General features: G+C 34.0%; 3 protein-coding genes and 1 non-coding gene across 5 annotated transcripts; 2 read left to right on the top strand and 2 right to left on the bottom strand.

Moving 5' to 3' along the window:
* Positions 1-1,786: 1,786 nt before the first annotated feature.
* Positions 1,787-5,378, bottom strand: LOC123888746 (ankyrin repeat-containing protein At5g02620-like). The gene is made up of 3 exons (XM_045937901.1): positions 4,393-5,378; positions 3,514-3,923; positions 1,787-2,835 (listed from the first exon to the last, which is right to left on the bottom strand). The coding sequence occupies exons 1-3, from the start codon at positions 4,685-4,687 to the stop codon at positions 1,975-1,977; spliced, it is 1,566 nt and encodes a 521-aa protein (XP_045793857.1). The 5' UTR covers positions 4,688-5,378; the 3' UTR covers positions 1,787-1,974.
* Positions 5,379-8,111: 2,733 nt separating this feature from the next.
* Positions 8,112-11,444, bottom strand: LOC123888745 (ankyrin repeat-containing protein ITN1-like). 2 transcript variants are annotated; one of them, XM_045937899.1, is made up of 5 exons: positions 10,697-11,444; positions 9,865-10,274; positions 8,820-9,665; positions 8,639-8,738; positions 8,112-8,560 (listed from the first exon to the last, which is right to left on the bottom strand). In XM_045937899.1, the coding sequence occupies exons 1-3, from the start codon at positions 11,199-11,201 to the stop codon at positions 8,841-8,843; spliced, it is 1,740 nt and encodes a 579-aa protein (XP_045793855.1). In that variant the 5' UTR covers positions 11,202-11,444; the 3' UTR covers positions 8,112-8,560; positions 8,639-8,738; positions 8,820-8,840. The 2 variants fall into 2 exon arrangements, with proteins under 2 accessions (XP_045793855.1, XP_045793856.1); XM_045937900.1 differs by having other exon boundaries at positions 8,661-8,738.
* A 1,157-nt stretch (positions 11,445-12,601) lies between these two features.
* Positions 12,602-12,675, top strand: TRNAR-UCG. Its single transcript has one exon. It is a non-coding gene; the product is annotated as a tRNA-Arg (tRNA).
* A 2,695-nt stretch (positions 12,676-15,370) lies between these two features.
* On the top strand, positions 15,371-17,761 carry LOC123892757 (protein SODIUM POTASSIUM ROOT DEFECTIVE 2-like). The gene is made up of 3 exons (XM_045942617.1): positions 15,371-16,414; positions 16,730-16,805; positions 17,335-17,761. The coding sequence occupies exons 1-3, from the start codon at positions 15,788-15,790 to the stop codon at positions 17,493-17,495; spliced, it is 864 nt and encodes a 287-aa protein (XP_045798573.1). The 5' UTR covers positions 15,371-15,787; the 3' UTR covers positions 17,496-17,761.
* Positions 17,762-20,827: the final 3,066 nt, after the last annotated feature.

The following is a 20,827-nucleotide window of genomic DNA, read 5'->3' as shown; positions in this document are numbered from 1 at the left end:
GGGGATTTTCTCCCCCATTCCCACGAGGAAAAATTCCTCGTCTTTGTGTCCTTAAACGGGACAATCCCCACAGGAAGCCTCATATACAGATCAACTTGACATCCCTAATTCAGAGTTTAGCCAAAAGATAAGGAATATCTTCTTTTTAAAAAAGATATATTTATACGTCTTTAACAAAACAATAAAAATTGCATAAAAAAATAAGAAAATAAAAATAGTAAAAGAGGAGTACAATTAATTATAACTTATACTTTTTTTTCTTTCCAATTTTTTAAATAAATAATTTTTTTTTTCCCTTATATATAAACACCCTTAGGCCACATCTTTCCTCACAAATAACATGAAAGAATACATTGTTCCTTTGCTCTTTCCCTTTAGAAAATAAGCTCAATTTCCCATTAGGCCATAACCATATATCCATTTTTTCAAAAACACAAATAGAGATCAATACCTTCATCACTCACATGAAATGGCCACACATAAGGTACCATTGGTTCGTATAGATGAAGAGTACATTGACATGCTAATGAGTCCTTATACCAAACTATCTCCTCAACAACAAAACAAAGACTTGTTAATGCCTCTTCCTAAGCTCCCTAAGAAGGTGAAACATGCTAAGAAATCCATGCTGGTTCAAAAGCTGAACTCTTATAAAGCTTACTTAAAATCTTTGTTTGCAAAAACTGCCTGTTCAGCTGATAAGTCTAATGTAGCTGAATCGACTTACAAGCCAAAATGTAACCAGAATGATGAGGGTGGTAAGAGAAAATCATTTCAGAATTTTAACGATGAAAACAATGTCGTTAACCAAAACAGGAGATCTTCATCTTCAACTTTTTCGATCAACTTGAATTCTGAGATGGAAGGTTCAATTGTGGATGCTATTGCGCATTGTAAGCAGTCTCAGCAGGGGAGCGGTTCAGCTTCAAACAAAGACTTGCATGCATGATGTCAAGGCTTGCTGAAAGTTAGCTTCGGAAACTGCAGACCCGGTGGAAAGTAAGAAACGGACAAAATTTGGCTCGAGTGTGTTCAAGAAGAATGGATTTTATATTTGAAATAAAGTTTGTCTATTAATGATGTTTAATGCCGTAATTATCAGAAGTATTAAAAAATGTATTAAAATAATAATATAAGATATCAAGATTTATGTTGAAATTATTAATGTACCAAAAAAAATGTTGAAATTATTATATATATTTTTGGTTTTAAGTTTCATCTACCTGCAATTGAGAGATTAATAATTCCTTTAAGAGTGTGGAGCACATTTAAAAGTTTGTTTCTTCCAAATTATAAATTTTGATAAGCATGAAGAAGGGCGAATCACGATAGTTTGCAGTTGTAATTTTCTGCAGATGTAGATCACACGCATACTAATCAATCTTGATCAGACAGCCTGTGATCCACAATTGCAGAAAATGCGGCAACACGCAATTGTGTTAAACCTAAATCCGCAGCAAACTATTCAAACCATGCCAATTTGATAGTTTATCTTGATTCTTTTGATTGGTCATGCTTATATAAGAAACAAAATCTGTTATCATCAGCACAGTGGAATGCAATGACTTCAAAATGATGCACTGCTGTGACAAAGTTGATCACAGGCTACCAACAATCAACGTCTAAGAATTTTATACGTTGATTGTTCTTTTGACTAGGAGCGAGTAGTAATTCTTAGAAAAATTACAATTATATATACCAAATATTTCACTAATTGCATAGTTGTTGCCAGCCATAATAGCTTTAGTATAAAAAATTGTGTTATATATGACAGTTAACCAATAGGTTTGAATGATTTTCAAATGAATCTAAATATTGTGAAAATGAGCATGATCCAATAATTCAATGTAAAATGACATATTTACTTATCATCTATACTATGAATACATTCTTTGCCTGTATTTTCGAAAGGCATGCTACAGAGCAGTAAATGCCTGCATCTATGTTAGCATAATTTGACAAAAAAAATCAAATTTATATTGCGTACACTGTTTTATACTCATTCTCGGAAGCTGACATAGCTGACATAGCCAATGAATGCCTACTGCTTGTCATTGTTCTTTGACTTCGTAATCTGGAGGCCTCGAGTCGGTGAGCAATCACCCAATAACAAAGTGTTCCTAGAGTAGCCGCCATAATCACCGTTCCTAGAGCCGTGGCTGCAATAGCCAATTCTTTCTGATCCCCAACAACTATGTATGACATTGCAAGGAATGCCACAGAAATTAACACACATGCTATCCACATTAACTTATTTATAATTGCCGTCATTTGTTTCTTTGCTTCCCTCTCAATAACAACCACCGATGTTTGGACAATCACAACAGCTAATGATATGAAAAGGGCCGTAGAATCAAATATTACGAATATCAGGAACTCAATATTTGGAGCAATATTGGCTTCCCCAGGAGACATTCCAGGCGCGAGATTCTCAGTGTTCTCAGGATACTGGCCCGGGACAGTAAATATGGCAGCAAAAGCAACTGTTGCAATGAGGACAGCAACAACGGTGTTGGAGTTGATTGCATTGTTAAGCCCCTCAGCATGCATCTTGTTAATTCGCTTTGCTATGCCTTTCATTCGTCTTTGCGTTTTAAATGTGTGTTCCAGCTGGTTATGCACCCCACTTTTTATGTCACTCACAGTTCGTTTGAGTTCAAGGGCTCTGTTTGCTGAAGGCGATTTGATGGATCTAGCATTTTGAGCTCCACGGTCCTGCAAATATTTGGCAATGTCCAAGCGACCAGTTCTCTCTGCAATATCCAAAGCTGTTTCTCCAGATTTATTAATAACATCAGTGTCTATTTCTTTGCATTCTAGTAGCTTCTGAACAATCTGCAAGATTAGCACAAGAATCCTAAGATAAGTTTGCATACTACGGTTGCAGGATAACGCGACCTAATATACTGCTCAAGTTGCTCAACTAGAAGTTAAACTCAGGACTACTACAAACAGTTGAGGATAGTACTTTTTCAAAAAAAAAGTTGAGGATAGTAAAATTTGCAAGGAATGTAAAACTTATTTCAAAACAAAAAACACCACACTTTCTATCAACTATTATGTTTATTTACACCAACCATTTACCAGACGACAATAACTGAATTCATTACTTGCATTTACAACTCTAGTGACATGCATACGTACACCGTACAGCCACCACAGGTGTCGAAAAACTAAGTTGATAGTTTATATATCTTTTATCAACCAGGCACAACATACACAGGTAGAAATTCCTTTTGAATGTTTTCTCACTTTTTGAATTAATAAAATATTCTAATAATATCATTCTTGTTAATATATGGTATTTTTTTTTTGATGCAATGTTAATATATGGTACAAAAGCATACATTTTCTGACGTATCAAAGAGAAATAGTATTCTTGAACTAATGAGGATATCGAGTTTATGTTGTTTAAGGTCTTGGAAGATGAAGAACTCTATAGTCCAATGTCTAGTAGTAAAGAACACAAGTTCAGTGCTTCATAAGAAAGAGAAAAAAAGGCATTTTTCAAACCTGTAGACGACCCTTCCGAGTTGTTATATGCAGAGCAGTGTTTCCCTTGGCATCCACCATATTAGCAAAAGATGGGTTCAGTTTCAAAAGCTCGTCTACTACCTCCAGATTTTGTCCTTTAACAGCCATATGGAGGGCAGTTTGCCCCTTCTTATCGATTCTCATTGCAATTTCAGGTTCGCTGTTAAGCAGGGCCTTGATGACCTCCACATGTCCATTTCTTGCAGCAGAATGAAATGCAGTTTTCCCGTTGCTCTTCGCAATAGTTACGACGCTACTACTTTTCTCTAATAGAAAATTTACTATTTCAATATGTCCTTGCGACACAGCAGTGTGCAGTGCAGTCGTGTTTGTCAGATCAACCGTCATTGAAATTTCAGGAAATGCCTCCGTGAGCACCTTCAATATCTCTACAAACAAAAAACAAGAACTCAGACAGATTCCAAAGATTAAATTGGTGAAAACTCGTAAGTTTATAAATCGTGTGATCAATAAAATAAGGGTCAATGGGAAACCAAGAAAGCTGGCATACATAACGATTTCGTATATTTGGAAACAAGAGCTCAAATCATAGTTCAAAACATAACCAAATTCCTTGCCGCATCGAGCAACCAATTGATAATAACCATTCATCAAAATTTAGTTTAATCAGCTTAAAAGTAAAATCAAATGGATTAATCAAACACCCTAAGGCCTAATCATATGTTAGAGCAATGATGTACTTGTATGGACCACAAAAGATACAACCAAGATATGAAATTATTGTTACTATTTCAGTTACCTTAATTGCAGTAAATCCAAAACCATGAAAACAATATATAGTAAAGATCCTACACCTAACTTCTAAGCATTGTATACATTTAAATTTAACAAACATACCCAAGTTTCCATTTTTAGCAGCAACATGAAATGCATCAAATCCATTTCTAGCTTTCAAGCTAGCCAATCCAACATCATGATATTTGATCAATTCCTTAACTATATCAAGATGACCATTTTCAGCAGCTATATATAAAGCAGTTTCACCAGAATTATTTTGCTTAGAAAATAACTCCTTTAACTCTTCTTCACCTTGATTCTCAGAGATTGTTTCCAACACCGATTCCGAATTTCCAACTCGAATAGCCGAGTGCAAGTGAGAATCACCCCTTAAACCTGTCAATTGTTTCTTCATCTTTCTCTAAGAAAGTTCTTACCTTTCCTACTTTTATGAAATCCCAACTTATCAAAGTTCACATTTTTCTCAACACATAATCAAGTTACAATTATTGAATATCTCCCATATTATCTATCAATAAGGGGAAAAGTAAAACCCTAAAATTGGGATACCAAAATTGATATTGATTGAAAAAATCTACAAAATTGAGGAATTGGGTTTTGTTGATTGTTTATAGAAATGAAAAGAAAACAGTCAAACACCAACCAACAAATTCATAAACAAGAAACTATAACATATGTTTGTTGTTTTTGTTGTTATTAAGGTGGTGGTGTTTCTAAGATCTAGAAAGTGAAGAAGTAAAATAGTATCAGTAAGATATTTAGAAATGGATTAGTGGTAATTAAGCAACATAAACAATAATAAATCCAATTATTGGAAGCATAATAATCAATATGCTTCAAATGAATAGGGAAAACAAAATGCACCAAAGTGAGGTTTGGTTTTTTGGTTGGTTTGGTAAATGTTGAACTTTAGCTATACATTATACAGGTCCCATATTGTTTTTGCGTGTATTTTCCACTTAGTAAGACTACAATGATGTTTGCATTTTTATTTGTTTTTTTTTCTTAATTTCTTTTTCTGGTTCTGTCCTATGTGACCTCAAAGTTCCGTTTTCCTTTTTGCTATGTTGATTGATAGTTTAGTATTATTATGCAGATGTTAATGTTGATTCTACGTTGTACTAATGCAATGTGCTGTATCAAATTTGTTTGACTTCACTGTTAGATTAAGACTTGGTACTAATTTAATGGTAAAAAAACTTATGCAAAAATACTATTTTACTTTTTGTATTAATATAGAGTATCGTGTGCTTTTGAGGGAGAATATAGTATTTTTATATGTTTTGTATGTTTAATCTCTTGAATTTTACTTTTTGTACCACTTAGAGCTCAAGAATTCAAAAGTTTGAAACTCTAAATCAGGGTCTTGAATATGCCACTGTCCAACTCGCAATGGCTAATGAATTTATAAATAGCTATATGATTTCGACATTAGTGAGTGTCGTTTATAATATAATGACTTTTCTATCAATATGGAACAACTTCTCTTCAGTATCTATATAAACAAGTCGTTCACAACATAACAAAATACGGTATTTTTACTCAAAATTTTTCTAGCTTTTCTTTACTTCATAGAAATACCACTCTATCATTATAAATAAAAAAAAAAAACCACTCTATTATCAGTAATAATAGTAGATAACAAACCTTACATGGTGGCTAATGATTTGTAATAATGAGTCAATATGATATTGGTAGCAAATGGAGTTGAAATCTGACCAAAATAGTTGTGAAAATGACTATGAACAAAATGGTAACCATACGTAATGTTTTCCCGTACGTACAGCCGCCCTAGTAGAAGAATCAAGACGATGTTCTACAATCCATATGGCCTTGTTGTCATATAATATAATATAATATAATCCAATAATATAAACAAATTCCTTTCATATTTTAATGATTTTTTTTTTTCAAAAACCAACAATTACAAAATACTAATACACAGCCAACTGGCCAGCACCCCCATCCCATAACAACATATCAAATATTATTTATAGTTGAACGGTATAGAATATAGATTTTAAATTAAATATGCTTAGCTTATAAAATAAAATAAAATATGCTTAGGCATTTCATTCTTGCAAGCCTCATGTTTGAGAGGCGATAGACCATCATAACCGTTGATTTGAGATAAAATGGTTCAAATTTAAAATACAGTTGCACACTATAGTCAATCATAACCGTTGATTTGAGATAGACGGTTCAAATTTAAAATACAGTTTTATAAATAAAAACAATATCAGCCGCTTATTAGAGATCAATTGCAGGTGTAATAGAGATTAGAGAGAACTAATTGGTGTAGGTGTTGTATTGGGTGTTTGAGATTTGAGGCCACGCCAATGCCACTTCCCTCATTTTTCTTCTTACTCATCAACAACCATCGTTTTCAATCACTTTCAGTTTTGCCAAACACCAAATCCCATATATAACTGTTTGTCTCCTTGTTCACACTTGCACTCAGCTAACCTGCCTTAGGCTATGTTTGGATTGATGGTACATAACGGAATGGAGCGGAATGGAATAAGATGGAATGGAGCGGAGCGGGATGGAATGGAGCATAAAATGTATTCCATTGTTTGGACATTTTGTATTCCATCCCATACACCCCAAATTGGAGGGGAAGAAAAATAAGAGAAAATGATGGAATGGGATGGAATCCATACCATCACATACCACTCCATTCCATTCATTTTTAAAGAATCCAAACAATGGAACTTCACTTCATACCACCACATACCACTCCATTCCATCTCATACCACCAATCCAAACAAAGCCTTAGTGTCCCTGTTTGACCGTCTTTGCATGACAAGATTTGTCAAATTAAAATGCAAGTTATACAAATACATTAAAACACTTTTACAAATACTTTTATTTATTTAATTGTCGATATTAATAATATTTGTCAAAGTGTCTCATAAGTCCTAGCTCAACTGACAAAAAATGTCGAAATTGTTAGGCTGAACGTCGTGACCCAGATTCGAACTCGTGATCTCACAATTATATAAGTTTAATTTCACTAGATTATCATTTCATCTAAGACCGGAAAATAAAAATTTGCCAAAGTAATGAGACAATTACTTCTTTTTGAAACTGTGGTTTTAAATATTTTTTCTACTGATTATTTGACGAAATTTTGTACGAGCTACCTACCTTTTGGATTTTAGTAGCTTGCTATGGAGTAATAGATGTATGATCTTTTTACACGACTTTGAACTACTTTTTACTATGGGTCTATTTGCCGAGTCAAAAAAGCTAGCTTTTAGCTTTTGTCTTATGGCTTATAAGCTAAAAGACATGTTTGGATCACAGCAAAATTTCCTAAACACTATAGTTAATATGGAATTTCCTTAATTTTAAGTTAATCTCAATAAAAGCTACCCTATAAATTTAAAACTATATTTGGTTGATCAAAGAAGGCGGATGAAATGAATGAAAATAAATAGAAAATCAGATAGTACTTTTTAGTTGTTTGGATGGATAGAAAGTGAAAATAAATAAATACAATACTTTTATTTGATTCCTTTTTTAAGTCTAGAATCACTTTTGAGTTTTGACTCCAAACGCATAAAGATTCCTTTTATAAGTCTAGAATCACTTTTTGACTCCTCTTATCATAAAACTAAGGAGAGCGGGGAAAAACTTTCCTCCCAAGCCATATCCTTTGGACTCATGGCTTTCCCATGTCATACCAACTAATCACCACAACCTCGAGAAATGTAAAGCATTCAGCTAAATCAGATCAGGTATAGGAAAAAAGACACCAGACCAAAAAAAAAAAGACACCAGACACAAGAAAACCATATATGTAATCATCATATGATTCAACTTTCAACAATTTCATTTTCTTTTCATTAGATATAAATGGTTATTTTTCATTTTGTCTCCATTGAATGAACCCTCAACCCTTTATTCCTAGGAAGTGACTTTGAGACTTGATGCTGACCTTCTCAAATTCTATCTCCTTACAAAACTCAAAACTACCCCATAAGTAATTATTTTATGAAAAATTTGAATATTTTATCCTCTTTAACATCATAGTTATTGATTGGAATGTTTGATGATTGTCCTTTTGGACAATTTTATCAGCAATCAACAATTAAAATTGACATAGTGTAAGTTTCAGAAGGTGCTAAAAGCGTGTTCCTTGCCTAACAAGAAAGGAGTAGCTAAGAGATCAAGGATGTGGACCTCACGGCAGATTTCATCTCAACCAACACAAGCTAGTTGTTTCCTCTTTATGGTGCTTTACTGCGCCTTGGACTACACCTAACAAAACAAGCGCAAAATATTATGTTGACGGCATAAATGATAAATATGACAACTAATGTCTGGTGTGAAACCAACCTTCTAAGAAAGTGTAACTGACCGATTTGGCTCTCTTCGTTCTTTCCCTTTTAAACACAGCCAAGAAGCCATTTACTTCCATAAAAGCCATCTTTTTTCTCTATAAACAAAATAAACCTTAGAGGAGTCATTTTCACTGTTTGTCATATAAAAAAACATTGAACAAGGGTATCAAACTTACATTGTAAGTGCAAATTGAACATTAAATAGCATAAATTGGATTTACTTCTGATTCAGAATCAGAATTACGCATTGAATATGTTCCATTCCTTGATAGCTTCTCTTTTTTCCTCTCTCTTCGGTGACGTTTTGATTTGACAACATAGTATGTCATTGCACTAAGAACACCACCCATTATAATCGCCCCAACAACAGTAACAAGGATTGCAGCCCACTGGCTGCGCCGACCAACTACTATATAAGATGCTGCAATGAATGAAATTGAAGTACAGACAGAGGCTAACCACATCATCTTATTGATCACCTCCACAACCCTCCTCTCGGACTTTATCTCCCCTCTGACAACTGTTATTTGAACTACCACCACAGCCAAAGAAGTGAAAAGCGCAATAGCATTAGCAATAAAGAAGGTCTTGAAAGATGTTTTGTGCACCATCACAGCCTTCCCTTGATTATCATCCCCACCAGGGACCGTGAAAAGCGCTGCAAATGCCACAGTTGCAAATAGTACTGAAACCACAGTTACAGAGTTGGTAGCATTGTTGATTCCTGCTCTATGCAACTTGCGTAGCTCCTTGGCAATCCCATTCACATTCTTGTTTGTTTTTCGAGTTTGTTCAAGCTGAAAAGACACATCTTTCTTAATCTGTGTCATGGTTTTCCTTAACTCGTCCCTTGGCTGGTTGAGATCATTGGCTTTAACTGCACCATAACGAATCAGGGAGTCCTTAATCTCCAAAATTTCTTCCGATATTGGAAGTGCTTCCGCAAGGTCAAGAGCTGTTTTGCGGTCTCTTGTGAGGGCATTCACATTGGTGTCACGTTGAAGCAATAACTCGTTCACTATCTGTATGAATTTTTGCATGTCATAACTACTTCACTCTTATTGTTAAAATCATATATTCCTCAAAGTAAATACACTATTGAATATATAAAAATATATAAACTACAGGACATATATATAATTAGCGATCTCCTCATGGTTTTACAGTTATACTATTGTATGTAGCTTATCATTGTTTAAAGTTGAGCATCTACGATATTACCTCTACCCTCTTCTTCCTGGTGGCTACATGCAAAGCAGTGTTTCCAAACTTATCAGGAAGCATGACACTTGCAGCATCAGCAGCAAGAAGCAACTTCACCACTTCACAGTTAACCCCTTTGACAGCCATATGAAGCGAAGTTTGTCCTTTCTTATCAGTCCTTCGAGCAAGTTGCGGATCCTTCCCTAACAAAATCTTGACAACATCAACATAACCTTGACGTGCAGCTAAATGGAGTGCATTCTTTCCATTGGATCTAGCTATCTCCAACTGACTAGGATCATATGATAGTAAGAGTTCAACAACATCCGCATGCCCTCTTGTAGCTGCAGATACAAGAGGAGTTGCATTTGACTGTGCAAATGTCTTAATTAGCTCCGGATCATGGTCTAGCAAGAACTGCACAATATCTGCCCCAACACAACAATATATAATAACAGTGTCTAAAAAAAAACTAATAAACAATATCTAAATCATAACCTAACTGTTTACATAAACAACTTATTTAATACCTTATATCACATGTGTTTATTTTTTAAATTTTATTTTGGGTTACACGAAGTTACCACCGTCATTACAGATGACTAATCTCCGTCACGGAACCTGTGGGACACAAAAGTGGATTATCTACTCCCAACCGAATTCTTTCCATACACACAGGAGCCAAAAATCGAACCCCTGACCACCTCCTGCTTAAGGGGCCCAAGACCCTTACCACTTGGACCAATTCATTGTTGGCATATCATATGTGTTTATAACATAAGTGTTCATGTGTATGCTATTCTATAACAAAATATAAAATAAAGTTATTTTATTTTCATAATTATTGTACCTTTGTGACCTTGGTTTGCTGCAATATGCAAAGGATCAAAACCAGAACGGTTTTTAAAAGAAAGTGCTTCTTTGGTTGTATAAGGAAGAAGCTCTTTAACAACATCAAACTGTCCTTTATCAGCAGCTGTAAACAAAGCAGTTTCACCCAACTCATTAACCTCATTAACAATAGCAGACCTAATTTCAGCAACCTCAGCATCAAACTCAGCACCACTTAACGTTCCCATCATTTGATCATCAATTTCAGCCAAAATCTGCCTAACCGCACTAGCATCGCCGCGTTGCGCAGCGAGATGAAGTTCGGTATCATTATGTCTGCCGGTAACCTGTTTGACATATTTTTTCTTACTATTGGTGTTATCGAGACGTTTGCCTGAATTAGAAATGAGGGATTTGTTGGAGTTAGAGACGAGAAGGGCTTTTCCGGAAGTGGAGAGGAATAGGGTGGGTCTTGGGGTGGTTGGGGTGTTGGGTTCGGAAATAGGACCGCCGTGATAATCCATTTATTGTGGTGGTGGTGGTGGTGGTGGTCGGCGTGAGAATGTTGGGAAGTGCTACGGCGGGGATTGGATTGGGATTGGGATTGGGATTGGGTGACCCATTCCTCCAGAATCCTCGAGAACACAATGCGTCCAATCCCTTCTCCTCTGTTGTTTCGATCTGCTGCACCATTAGCGGAAGGAAACTCCTTACCAAATATTGTTGCTTTCTTTGGTCCTTTCTTCCCTCATATATCGAACCATTTCATTTCATATTTCATATCACCTCTTTATATATAGTGTCTATTATTTATTTATTTATTATTCTCATTTTTATTTATCAAGTTTATTATTAGTAAGGTAGCTACCACGAACATTATTAGAGTGACCGAGATTCGAATCACGGATTTCATGTTTTCTCGCATTTAAATGTGTGAGTCTTGACATTAGGCTATTTGACAAAAAAAATTATGATTTGTTTGAAATAAGAAGGAGAGTTTGAGTTCGAATAAAACATTTATATCGGTTGACACTAATTTACAAAAGTGAGTTGGACACCACACTTTTACCGAAAACCTTAAAATGTTAAGTTTATGGGTTATCTTACTTATAAACCATTCGAGATTCACTTTTTCATCTGATGTGGGACTCAACTCACACTTGAAATATCAACCGTGTTAATCTCATATTCTTATGTAGAAGCTTAAAATCAGCAACTCTACCATGTGAATTTATATTCAACTCAACTCCCGTATAACCTTTTGATCTAGCTAACGTGAAACATTCATATAAACTCATAACAAATCCACTACATATTACATTTTCCAATCATTTGGAGAAAAACCACAAAACCAATTTTCATCCATCTTTACCTCATGTCACCACTCACCATGCCACCATAATTCGATATCATCCATCCCTTACTAGCTTCATATGTATTCCAACTTAATCCACCTCATTGTTGAAAAGGCCAACTAACCTTAACCTGCATCTTACCACTACATGCCCCTTCAATTTCCTACTGCTGCATCGAAAGAACATAATTTCCTACTGCCTTATGAGATATTAGCTTGTTAGACACATTCAAAGGCTCATTGATTTTTATTGCGAAGTTGTAGTGCACCATTCTTATCGTGGAGCAAACTTTTGTGTGGATACATTGACAAATTACGGGTGTTTATTGGATCAAAAGATGAAATTTTAAGAGTCTTATCCGGTGAATTTTAGTCATTTGTTAATTACTAATGTAATGGGGAGAATTTCTTCCGCTAGATTACTCATGTGTAATCTTTTTTCTCTTTGAGCTCTAGCCCTCTATGTTATAAAAAATAAAATAAAACATGTCATAAATTGGCTTTGGTGCCAGTGCATTTTGATGAACGATAAACTATATATAGCTTAATAAAACACTATTTAACACCAAAGACCGCATAGCGCAGTGGATTAGCGCGTTTGACTTCGGATCAAAAGGTCGTGGGTTCGACTCCCACTGTGGTCGTTCAATATTTTTTTTTTTCTAATCTAAAATAGACAGTGGAACGAAGCATTTCCTTGGGCCTAGATGTTTTTTGATATGACGGCCCATTTGCATTCAACAACACTCTCGTTAAAGCCCAAACAGTTTTTTCCACTTCATAATAATTCTCTCTTTTTTCTTTCTGAAAGTATTTCATAAACATAAACGGAATTGAAGCCTTTAAGTAACATAAAAAAAAAAATGGTTGGGAGGTTGAATATGGTTAGTCTAAGCTCTTTGATAAAGATTAATACTATTATCAAAAAAATTGATGAATATATTTCACGCCAATATTAATTCGTAAAGAATTCTCAGAGAACCTTAAAAGATCAACAAAAGTTGACGAATATTTCACACCAATATTAATTTGACTCTACCGGTGTGTCTATATGTTTTTCAGCGTTTAATCATCGGAGAATGGAGATCGACAAAAGTTTGACAAATTGTCACTCTCGTGTATGGATAGAAGACTAGTGAAAACTCTAACTAGTAATATCGACCATGATCGTGCCTTTAATAAGTGAGTTGAAGTTTAGGACATAATATGAGTTTTTAAGACCAATGAGTGAATCGTTTCAAAGTGACGTGGAAATAGAGTCAAATTTTCTTTGATGGGTCAATTATTTTTTTTAAGCTGATAGAATAAAACATATGTAGGGGTATAAAATAAACCAAACCCAAAATAAAATATTGTTATGAAAATTACTCCTAGAGCCGATATAAAAGATTTTTGGAAAACTGGAATAAAGGGGAAAAGGGAAGAGAGAATTTTAGCTATCGATTAAAAATGGAATAAGCAAGGAAAAGTAAAGAGGAAAAGAGAAGGAAGAAAGCTATAGAAGCATCCGATTCTATGGAGTTATGGAGAAAACTTTTTTTTGTGTTCTAAGTTTAATGGTAAGAGAGAAAGAAAGTAGCTTTGCATCTCATCCATCCACAACAAAGCAAAATTCCAAATGGTTTACTAACTGGCCGAATTTGTTCCATTAGAATCTTAATAATACCTTTATTGTGTTCAAGTGCCACTAGAATCAAATGTTTATGCTAGCTACTTTGATGTTTTCCTAGTTTCCTTGATCTTTTGCAGGAGTAAACGTATTGTTAAAGAAGTTTCACATCAGTTGCGACAACATCAGTTGTGAGAACATCTGAATATGTGTTTTTAAGTGAGACAGTCATCACCTTACAAGCTGATTTTGTAAGTTAAGTTAGGTTCAACTCTAAATTATAAGATGATATCAAAACATTTTTCACAATATGTTGGATAGTCGGCTATCATCAGATTTTTTTATTGAGTCATTCACCATTTATATTTGCACACTAACCCCAACATCGTTGGGCACGAGGGGTGTGTTAATAGCGAGCAACCTTAGTACTAATCATGCATTATATCATTTATATGGATCAAATGTTTATGCCAACTAGTTTGATGTTTTCCTAATTTCCTTGATCTTTTGCAATGAGTAAATGCATGTTTGATATCCTAACGGGTTTGTGAGGATCATAGCGAGCAACCGTAATACTAAACATACATTATATGAAATATTAGTAGTTTGAAATTCGGCTAAAAAGTAATTAAAACGTGAAAAAAGTATTATTTTTGTCAAAGACTGAACTCGGCTAGATCACTTTCGTCGATGGAATCTGACCAAATGTTCAATTCTAAAAAGGATTTTAGGACAACTTGCTATCATGTGACTTGGTAAGTACTGAATTGATAAGCCATGTCCAACAAGCATGCAGGGTCACACAGTGTATTAACTAAATTAACAGTGTTTTGTGCCAGCAATTTTTTTATCCTTTTACTTCAAGCCAGTGCTTCAAACGGAAATTCATGTCGCTGGAATTTCACGTCAAGCCAATAGAATCATTTTTATAAGGAATGATTACAAATTAGAATAGTATATTAGTGTTATGCAACATTTGAGAGCAGTAATAATTACAAACACCCGTGAAATAAAATAGTACTCTTATGTCGTGGAATATGTATACATTTATCTTTTTATATGTGATATAGAGATAAAAAAGATAATCTAAAGTCTAAACTATATTGAAAGTAAATACATTTATATGAATATGAGACAAAAATGTTCATACATGTAGGTTAAATATTATTTTTTTACTATATTATAGATACAAAGTTTCCATCCCCCGCCATTAATGGTGACTTCATAAAATTGATGAACTTCCACTCTTTTAATAGGAAATATAACCATTTATATATGCAGGACATTCTTCCTTTCTTTTCTGTATTGACATCAATACATTTTTAACGTATAGTGAATGGAATACTACTATAATGATATTATCTTTACTAGCATACTTTGTTTATTAGTAGATTTTCTAGTGATTAGGATTTCATAAATTTCTATTATAGTTTTACATTGAAAAAACATATTAAATTGAAATGTATTGTCAATTTAAGAATAGTTTACACATATATCATCCGAGGGTGGATATAGAAACTTATTATAACACCATTATATTTTATACTAGTATATTACGACCAACATGTGACATAACTGATAGATATTTAACTCTCTTAATCATGTAGTCTACGGTTGGATCATTGCCATAACCCAATGCGAATGCAAATAAATTTGATTCGGATATGAACCTCTACAACTGTGGGTAGAAGATACTTGGATTTTATATATGATAAATCAGATGTCATTTTGTTGATTGTTGATACTTGATCATTGAGAGGTCCTCGTCTTTGATCGTTCATTAGAACAAAATTCACACTCGATTGATCAAATAGATTAGTCCACTATAGTTTAGTTGATGGCTATCGAAACCTTATGAGGGTTTGATTTCTCACTTCTCTACACTTAAAAAGTAAAACCTACTAGTCTGTCATATCACTAACTATTTGAAAAAGAAAAAAAAAAACTCTACTTAAACAAAGAATCTAAATTGAATTATGAATTTTCCACTTCCATACCTCTTATCTCTTTCTCTGTTTTGTTTCTCTCCATTTCAGTCCCTCACTCACACTCCTCAAAATACCATACCACACCAACCTTCCTTATATCTTCCTTCATAACAGAATCTCTACAAACAATCACTTCTTCTGATTAATCATAATCCAAACATGAAAGGCATTGAAATCTTCTGTGCATCACAAGCCTCAACAGCAATATGTCTTACCACTGATCATGCATCCTCCTCTTCTTCATCTTCTTCCAACACCATTCATTTTGGTGGTAGAGCCCTCGATCGTCACAACCCGATCATCACAGATCCAAAAAGAACACCAGCAAGAGATTTCACTTCCCCTAGTTCTTCTTCTCAATCACCCATCAACCCAAAACCTCTCCATGATCACAAAAAATCCAAGAAAAAGAAAAATGTAACAAAGGCTACTCATGATCAGAAGAAGAAAACTACTACTACGACTACTACTGCTGCGGAAAAATTAACTGAACATGTTGCTAATAATTACTCTTCAAAACCAATTAATAGTATTTTAAGAAGGAGTTGGGTTAAGCCACCTTCTGATTTAATCACTCCTCCTACTATTTCATCAAGATATTTGCTTGGTGACACAATTTCTTTGGATGGTGTTGGTGGTGTATTAGATTATGACCCTGTTTTGAGTTTAAACAAGGTTGATGATAACAAAAAGAAAGCTCAAATTTTTCATGAAGATGAAAAGAATTATTCATCTAAACAACAACACTCTAGTTCCTCTGTTTCAAAGTCTGATTCCTCAAACCAGGTTAATATCCATCTCTATCTGAATTCTGTTCATATGTGTATAAGCAAGATTTTCATTGTACAGTATGCTATGAAGCACATACACTTCTTAGATTAAGCGTCTTCTGGTGCCGGACCCTGGTGTCAGACCCGTGTCAATGTCTAACACAACACCAACACATATATGATTTTCTTATATCATTATCTGTATGAACATGTCAGTGTTTGTGTTGTGTCTGGTTTATGGTGTTTGTGCTTTATAGATAATATGGACTCAACATCAAGTGAGTGTTGTCTCATCATGTATGATGTGATTTTTGAATGAATTTTGTTGCAGGTTGTGGTATTGAGGGTTTCTCTGCACTGTAAAGGTTGTGAAGGGAAGGTTAGGAAACATCTCTCTAGAATGCAAGGTATGCAAATCACATGAGAACGTTTCTCATAATTTTTTCAATAGTTCAAATCATAAATCAAATGGTATTGAAGAATATTTAGTAAAAAACTAGTTCTTAAATTTCAAGCTAATCATCTATCTATCTATAAGTTATTTTTGTCATTTTCACATATAAGAAATAGTCTTAGTAATTTAGAATTCGGCAAGGAATAACTAAAATCTGATAAACATTTGTTCCATTCAGGATTTAAATCTAAGTTTTATTGAACAATTCCTTAACTAAATTTCATTAATCACGTCTCGTGAGCTTAACTCAGTCGGTAGAAACATCATATTTTATATGCAGGGACAAGGGGTTTGAATCTCGGACACTCCACTTATCCACTTTAAGAGTAAAATTCGTAACCACTAGACTACTTGACAAAAAAAAATCATTAATCGCACGAGTCTTATTAATTGCCAAAAAAAACTTTTCTTTATATCCCAATATTTACATGGTTACAATTGTTTATTGAAGTTTTCTTTTGTATTGGTAATTAAATTGGCAGGGGTTACATCCTTCAACATAGACTTTGCAGCAAAGAAGGTAACAGTTGTTGGAGATGTGACTCCATTGAGTGTAATGGCAAGCATATCAAAGGTCAAGACCGCACAAATTTGGCCAGAATCACCAATTGGATCTACAGGTGCTGCTGAATCAAAGAAATAGATTGTTGGTGTTTTTGAATGCTTTGAGTCTAAATCAGGTAGTAGTTTAATTAGTATAAATGTGAACGTTAGCAAGTGAAGTTGTGGCTTGAAGAGATATTAGAAGGAACTTTATCTTTGTATAAGGATTGGCTTATGCCGTTTTTGAGGCACATGCCTTGGTGCTTGCTTTATAACTGCCCATCTTCTTTGTAGAATGACCTAATTTTTTTTTTTATATATTATTTGTATAAGTGGTAAGGTGGAAGTCAATTGAAACCGATTTTCATAAAGGACCAAACTTATGTACAGTTCCATATACACAGTTTTTACTGTGCTAGATACATGGGGGAAGTTATTTTTATTTAAAAACATTTTTCTTTTTCTTTTTTTAATTAAAAAATATAAATAACTACCTTTTTGTGAGAGGAACAGGAAAAACAGCATCTAAAGAAATGCATATAAGTTTTCTCCTTTCATAAATGAGTTTGATTTAGGGGTGGGCAAAAAAAACTAAAAACTAAACCGAACTGCAGAACTAAACCGAACCAAACCAAAAAAAAAACTGAACCATAACTAACAGTTTTAAAACTAAAATGAAACAGTTTGGTTCGGTTCCTGATTATCAGTTTGGTTCGATTCAGTTCTCTTAATGGCTCAGTTCTTTTTAGTCAAAAGTTAGTTATAGTTTGGTTCAGAACCATAAAACCAAACCATTTTAACAGTTCGGTTCGATTCGGTTTAAAAGACAAACGGTTCAGTTCGGTTATTATGAATTTTGAAAACAGTTTGGTTCAGTTCGGTTCGATTTTCCTTAAAAACCGAACCATGCCCACCCCTAGTTTGATGTGTGGATATAAGGAGTGGGTCATATTAGGGGTGTACGTGGGCCGGATTGAGTTGGGTTTGGCCAAAACCAAAACCCGAACCACATAGGGTACTCCGGATTGGGTCCAAGAAAATAACCACCCGTTATAACATTGGGCCGGGTTGGGTAAACCCACTAATTTCCGGGTTGGATTGGGTTGGGTAGTGGGTTACCCAAATGATTTTTCTATTTTTTTTTAATATAAAATGATAGTATCAAAGTAATAAATTACTTGCAATTTGCAGAATTGCAGATGTTCATCATAAAATAATCATACCAAATGTTCAAGAGACTAAAATTGCACTAAGCAAATCAAAATAGAGAGAGTGATCCGTTGAAGTTTTTAGAAATTAGAGAGAGTGAGAATCTGAGACTGAGTATTGTTATTATATAACCAGAGAAAGAGATTATTATATAATCAGAGAAAGAGAAATAATTTAGGGATTTTGCCTTTTTGATTGCCATCATCGATCTACTCTTCTTATTTTGGAAGTTGGAATACATTAATTTGGGTTTCTCTTTCTTTGTACCAGTAATAATGAAAAAAAAAACGGCACAAAAGCTAAAAAGTAGGAAAACTTTTGGGGTTTCCATTTAAAAAATAAATCAAAACCAGGTCAAGTGGGTTTTTGAGTCCGGGTCCGGGTTTGCCCATAACCCGATTTTTTTTAGTGGGTTTTCTAGTTTTGGGATCTATATCCACCCAATTACCCGACCCAATCCACTTTTTTGAGTTGGGTTGGGTGGGTTTGACCGGGTCAAGTGGGTTTGTCCAACCCATGTACACCCCTAGGTCATATAAGATATTAGGATCAAATAATATTATATTATTCTTTCCGGTCTAAAATATAAGCAAGGATTATCTTTTAAATTCATTGAATATTTAATATATTTGATCTATATTTTAGTTATTCTATGAACCTAGAAAAAGAACATTTGCTTATATTTGAGAGCAAAATAGTAGATTTTTTTAGAGAGTCTAAATCATTCTTACAAATTGACTCGTAAAATAAAAGATATCACTTTTTGTAAATTCATTTCGAAACAAAATTAGTCATTTCTTTCTAACTGTATCCTAAGAACATTATTATATTTTGACATGTTAAATGAATAACAAAACAAAAACCCAAAAAATCCTCATCTAGAGAATGTAGGTGTTTAGTGATATCCTCCAACTCTGAGAACAGGAAAAAACACAACAGTAAAAATATTACTAATGAAGTTAGTATGTTAGCTTATAAATTACTAGAATGTAGATTAATCTTGTAAACTAGTTTTTTAAAAATATATATTTTAGCTTGCATAAAAATATATTAACGTAAATTTTATTTGTATGTCTATTTTTTATAACGTTGTTTAATATAATTTAATTTTATCATAATTTATTTTATTTTAATAAATTTATTACTTTTATTATCAAAATTATTTTTTTTACTTTTTAATATTTTTTGAATTTTCAATATTTTTTAGGACAAAACTTAGAAACAGTATGTTATCCACGTTAAACCCAATCCTCTCATTATTCTGTTAACCCCCCCCCCCCCCCCCCCCCCCCCCCCGTTTTATCTCTGTTACCCAAATTTCCTCGTTGAGTTTTCCAGAGAAAATACACACATAACATAGGATAAGTATACCACATCAGCATTGATAAGTGCCAAATATTAGTAAAAATACACTTTGAATTTGGGCACTTGATAACATGTTTTGAAGGAAAAACAAGTAAAACTTCCCTATTTTATGAAGATATTATCATGATCAAAAGTTTTTCAAATCCAAACATTTTGTTAGGAATTGCTGAAAAATGTGCAAAAATTGAAGCCTTCGCTCAGCGAAGTCTGGCGAACATTGGCGAGCAAAGTCAGTGCTCCAAGGGTCCATGGCGAGAGTTGGCGAGCCTCAGCGAACAACATCAAGAAAGTTCGCTCAGCGAACCTTGGCGAGAGTTGGCGAACTCAGGCAGAGTGTTCTGGGTAGCTGGCGAGAGTTGGCGAGCAGTGGCGAAGAAATGCTGAGTAAGGCTGTTTTGTGCTACGTGTCAGAAAACCTTTAGGTGAAGTAACAATTTCGCTCAGCGAACCTAATATTCGCTCAGCGAATTCAGCAATTCAGAAAGTCTATAAATAGCCATATGTTATTTGAATCAAAGGTTAAAATAATCACTTATTAAATTTCAAAGTTTAGACATAGATTTTGAGTTTAATAACCACTTCAAATATCGGAACTTAAAGCTATTATGTCGATTAATGATTCGAGACATCGAAGGTTAATGAATTTAATAGATTTCACGGCGTAATCCGGACACGGATACGTTCGACGTGTGATATGTGGTAATAATGATTGGTGAATGAAATATATATACTAATGGTTGATTGATACATGTTAATGAGATAACGAGTCTAAATCCCGACAATTTCTTTTCTATGAAAGTTTAACCTTTTTAATATCTCGCACTTTTTATGTTTTTAAACAAAAATCTCACAAAATCC

The sequence above is a fragment of the Trifolium pratense genome, linkage group LG6 (genome assembly GCF_020283565.1).
Source record: "Trifolium pratense cultivar HEN17-A07 linkage group LG6, ARS_RC_1.1, whole genome shotgun sequence".
Taxonomy (NCBI): Eukaryota; Viridiplantae; Streptophyta; class Magnoliopsida; order Fabales; family Fabaceae; genus Trifolium; species Trifolium pratense.
This window is presented reverse-complemented; position numbering and strand designations above follow the sequence as displayed.

Excerpts from the sequence above, each read along its gene's own strand:
- LOC123888746 (XM_045937901.1), bottom strand. The coding sequence starts at position 4,687 with ATGAAGAAACAATTGACAGGTTTAAGGGGTGATTCTCACTTGCACTCG. Across the intron at positions 3,924-4,392 it reads TGCTAAAAATGGAAACTTGG|AGATATTGAAGGTGCTCACG; the intron begins GTATGTTTGTTA and ends TTTTGTTTGTAG. Across the intron at positions 2,836-3,513 it reads CTCGGAAGGGTCGTCTACAG|ATTGTTCAGAAGCTACTAGA; the intron begins GTTTGAAAAATG and ends CTAATCTTGCAG.
- LOC123888745 (XM_045937899.1), bottom strand. The coding sequence starts at position 11,201 with ATGGATTATCACGGCGGTCCTATTTCCGAACCCAACACCCCAACCACC. Across the intron at positions 10,275-10,696 it reads AGCAAACCAAGGTCACAAAG|ATATTGTGCAGTTCTTGCTA; the intron begins GTACAATAATTA and ends GTGTTGGGGCAG. Across the intron at positions 9,666-9,864 it reads CCAGGAAGAAGAGGGTAGAG|ATAGTGAACGAGTTATTGCT; the intron begins GTAATATCGTAG and ends AAATTCATACAG.
- LOC123892757 (XM_045942617.1), top strand. The coding sequence starts at position 15,788 with ATGAAAGGCATTGAAATCTTCTGTGCATCACAAGCCTCAACAGCAATA. Across the intron at positions 16,415-16,729 it reads AGTCTGATTCCTCAAACCAG|GTTGTGGTATTGAGGGTTTC; the intron begins GTTAATATCCAT and ends ATTTTGTTGCAG. Across the intron at positions 16,806-17,334 it reads ACATCTCTCTAGAATGCAAG|GGGTTACATCCTTCAACATA; the intron begins GTATGCAAATCA and ends TTAAATTGGCAG.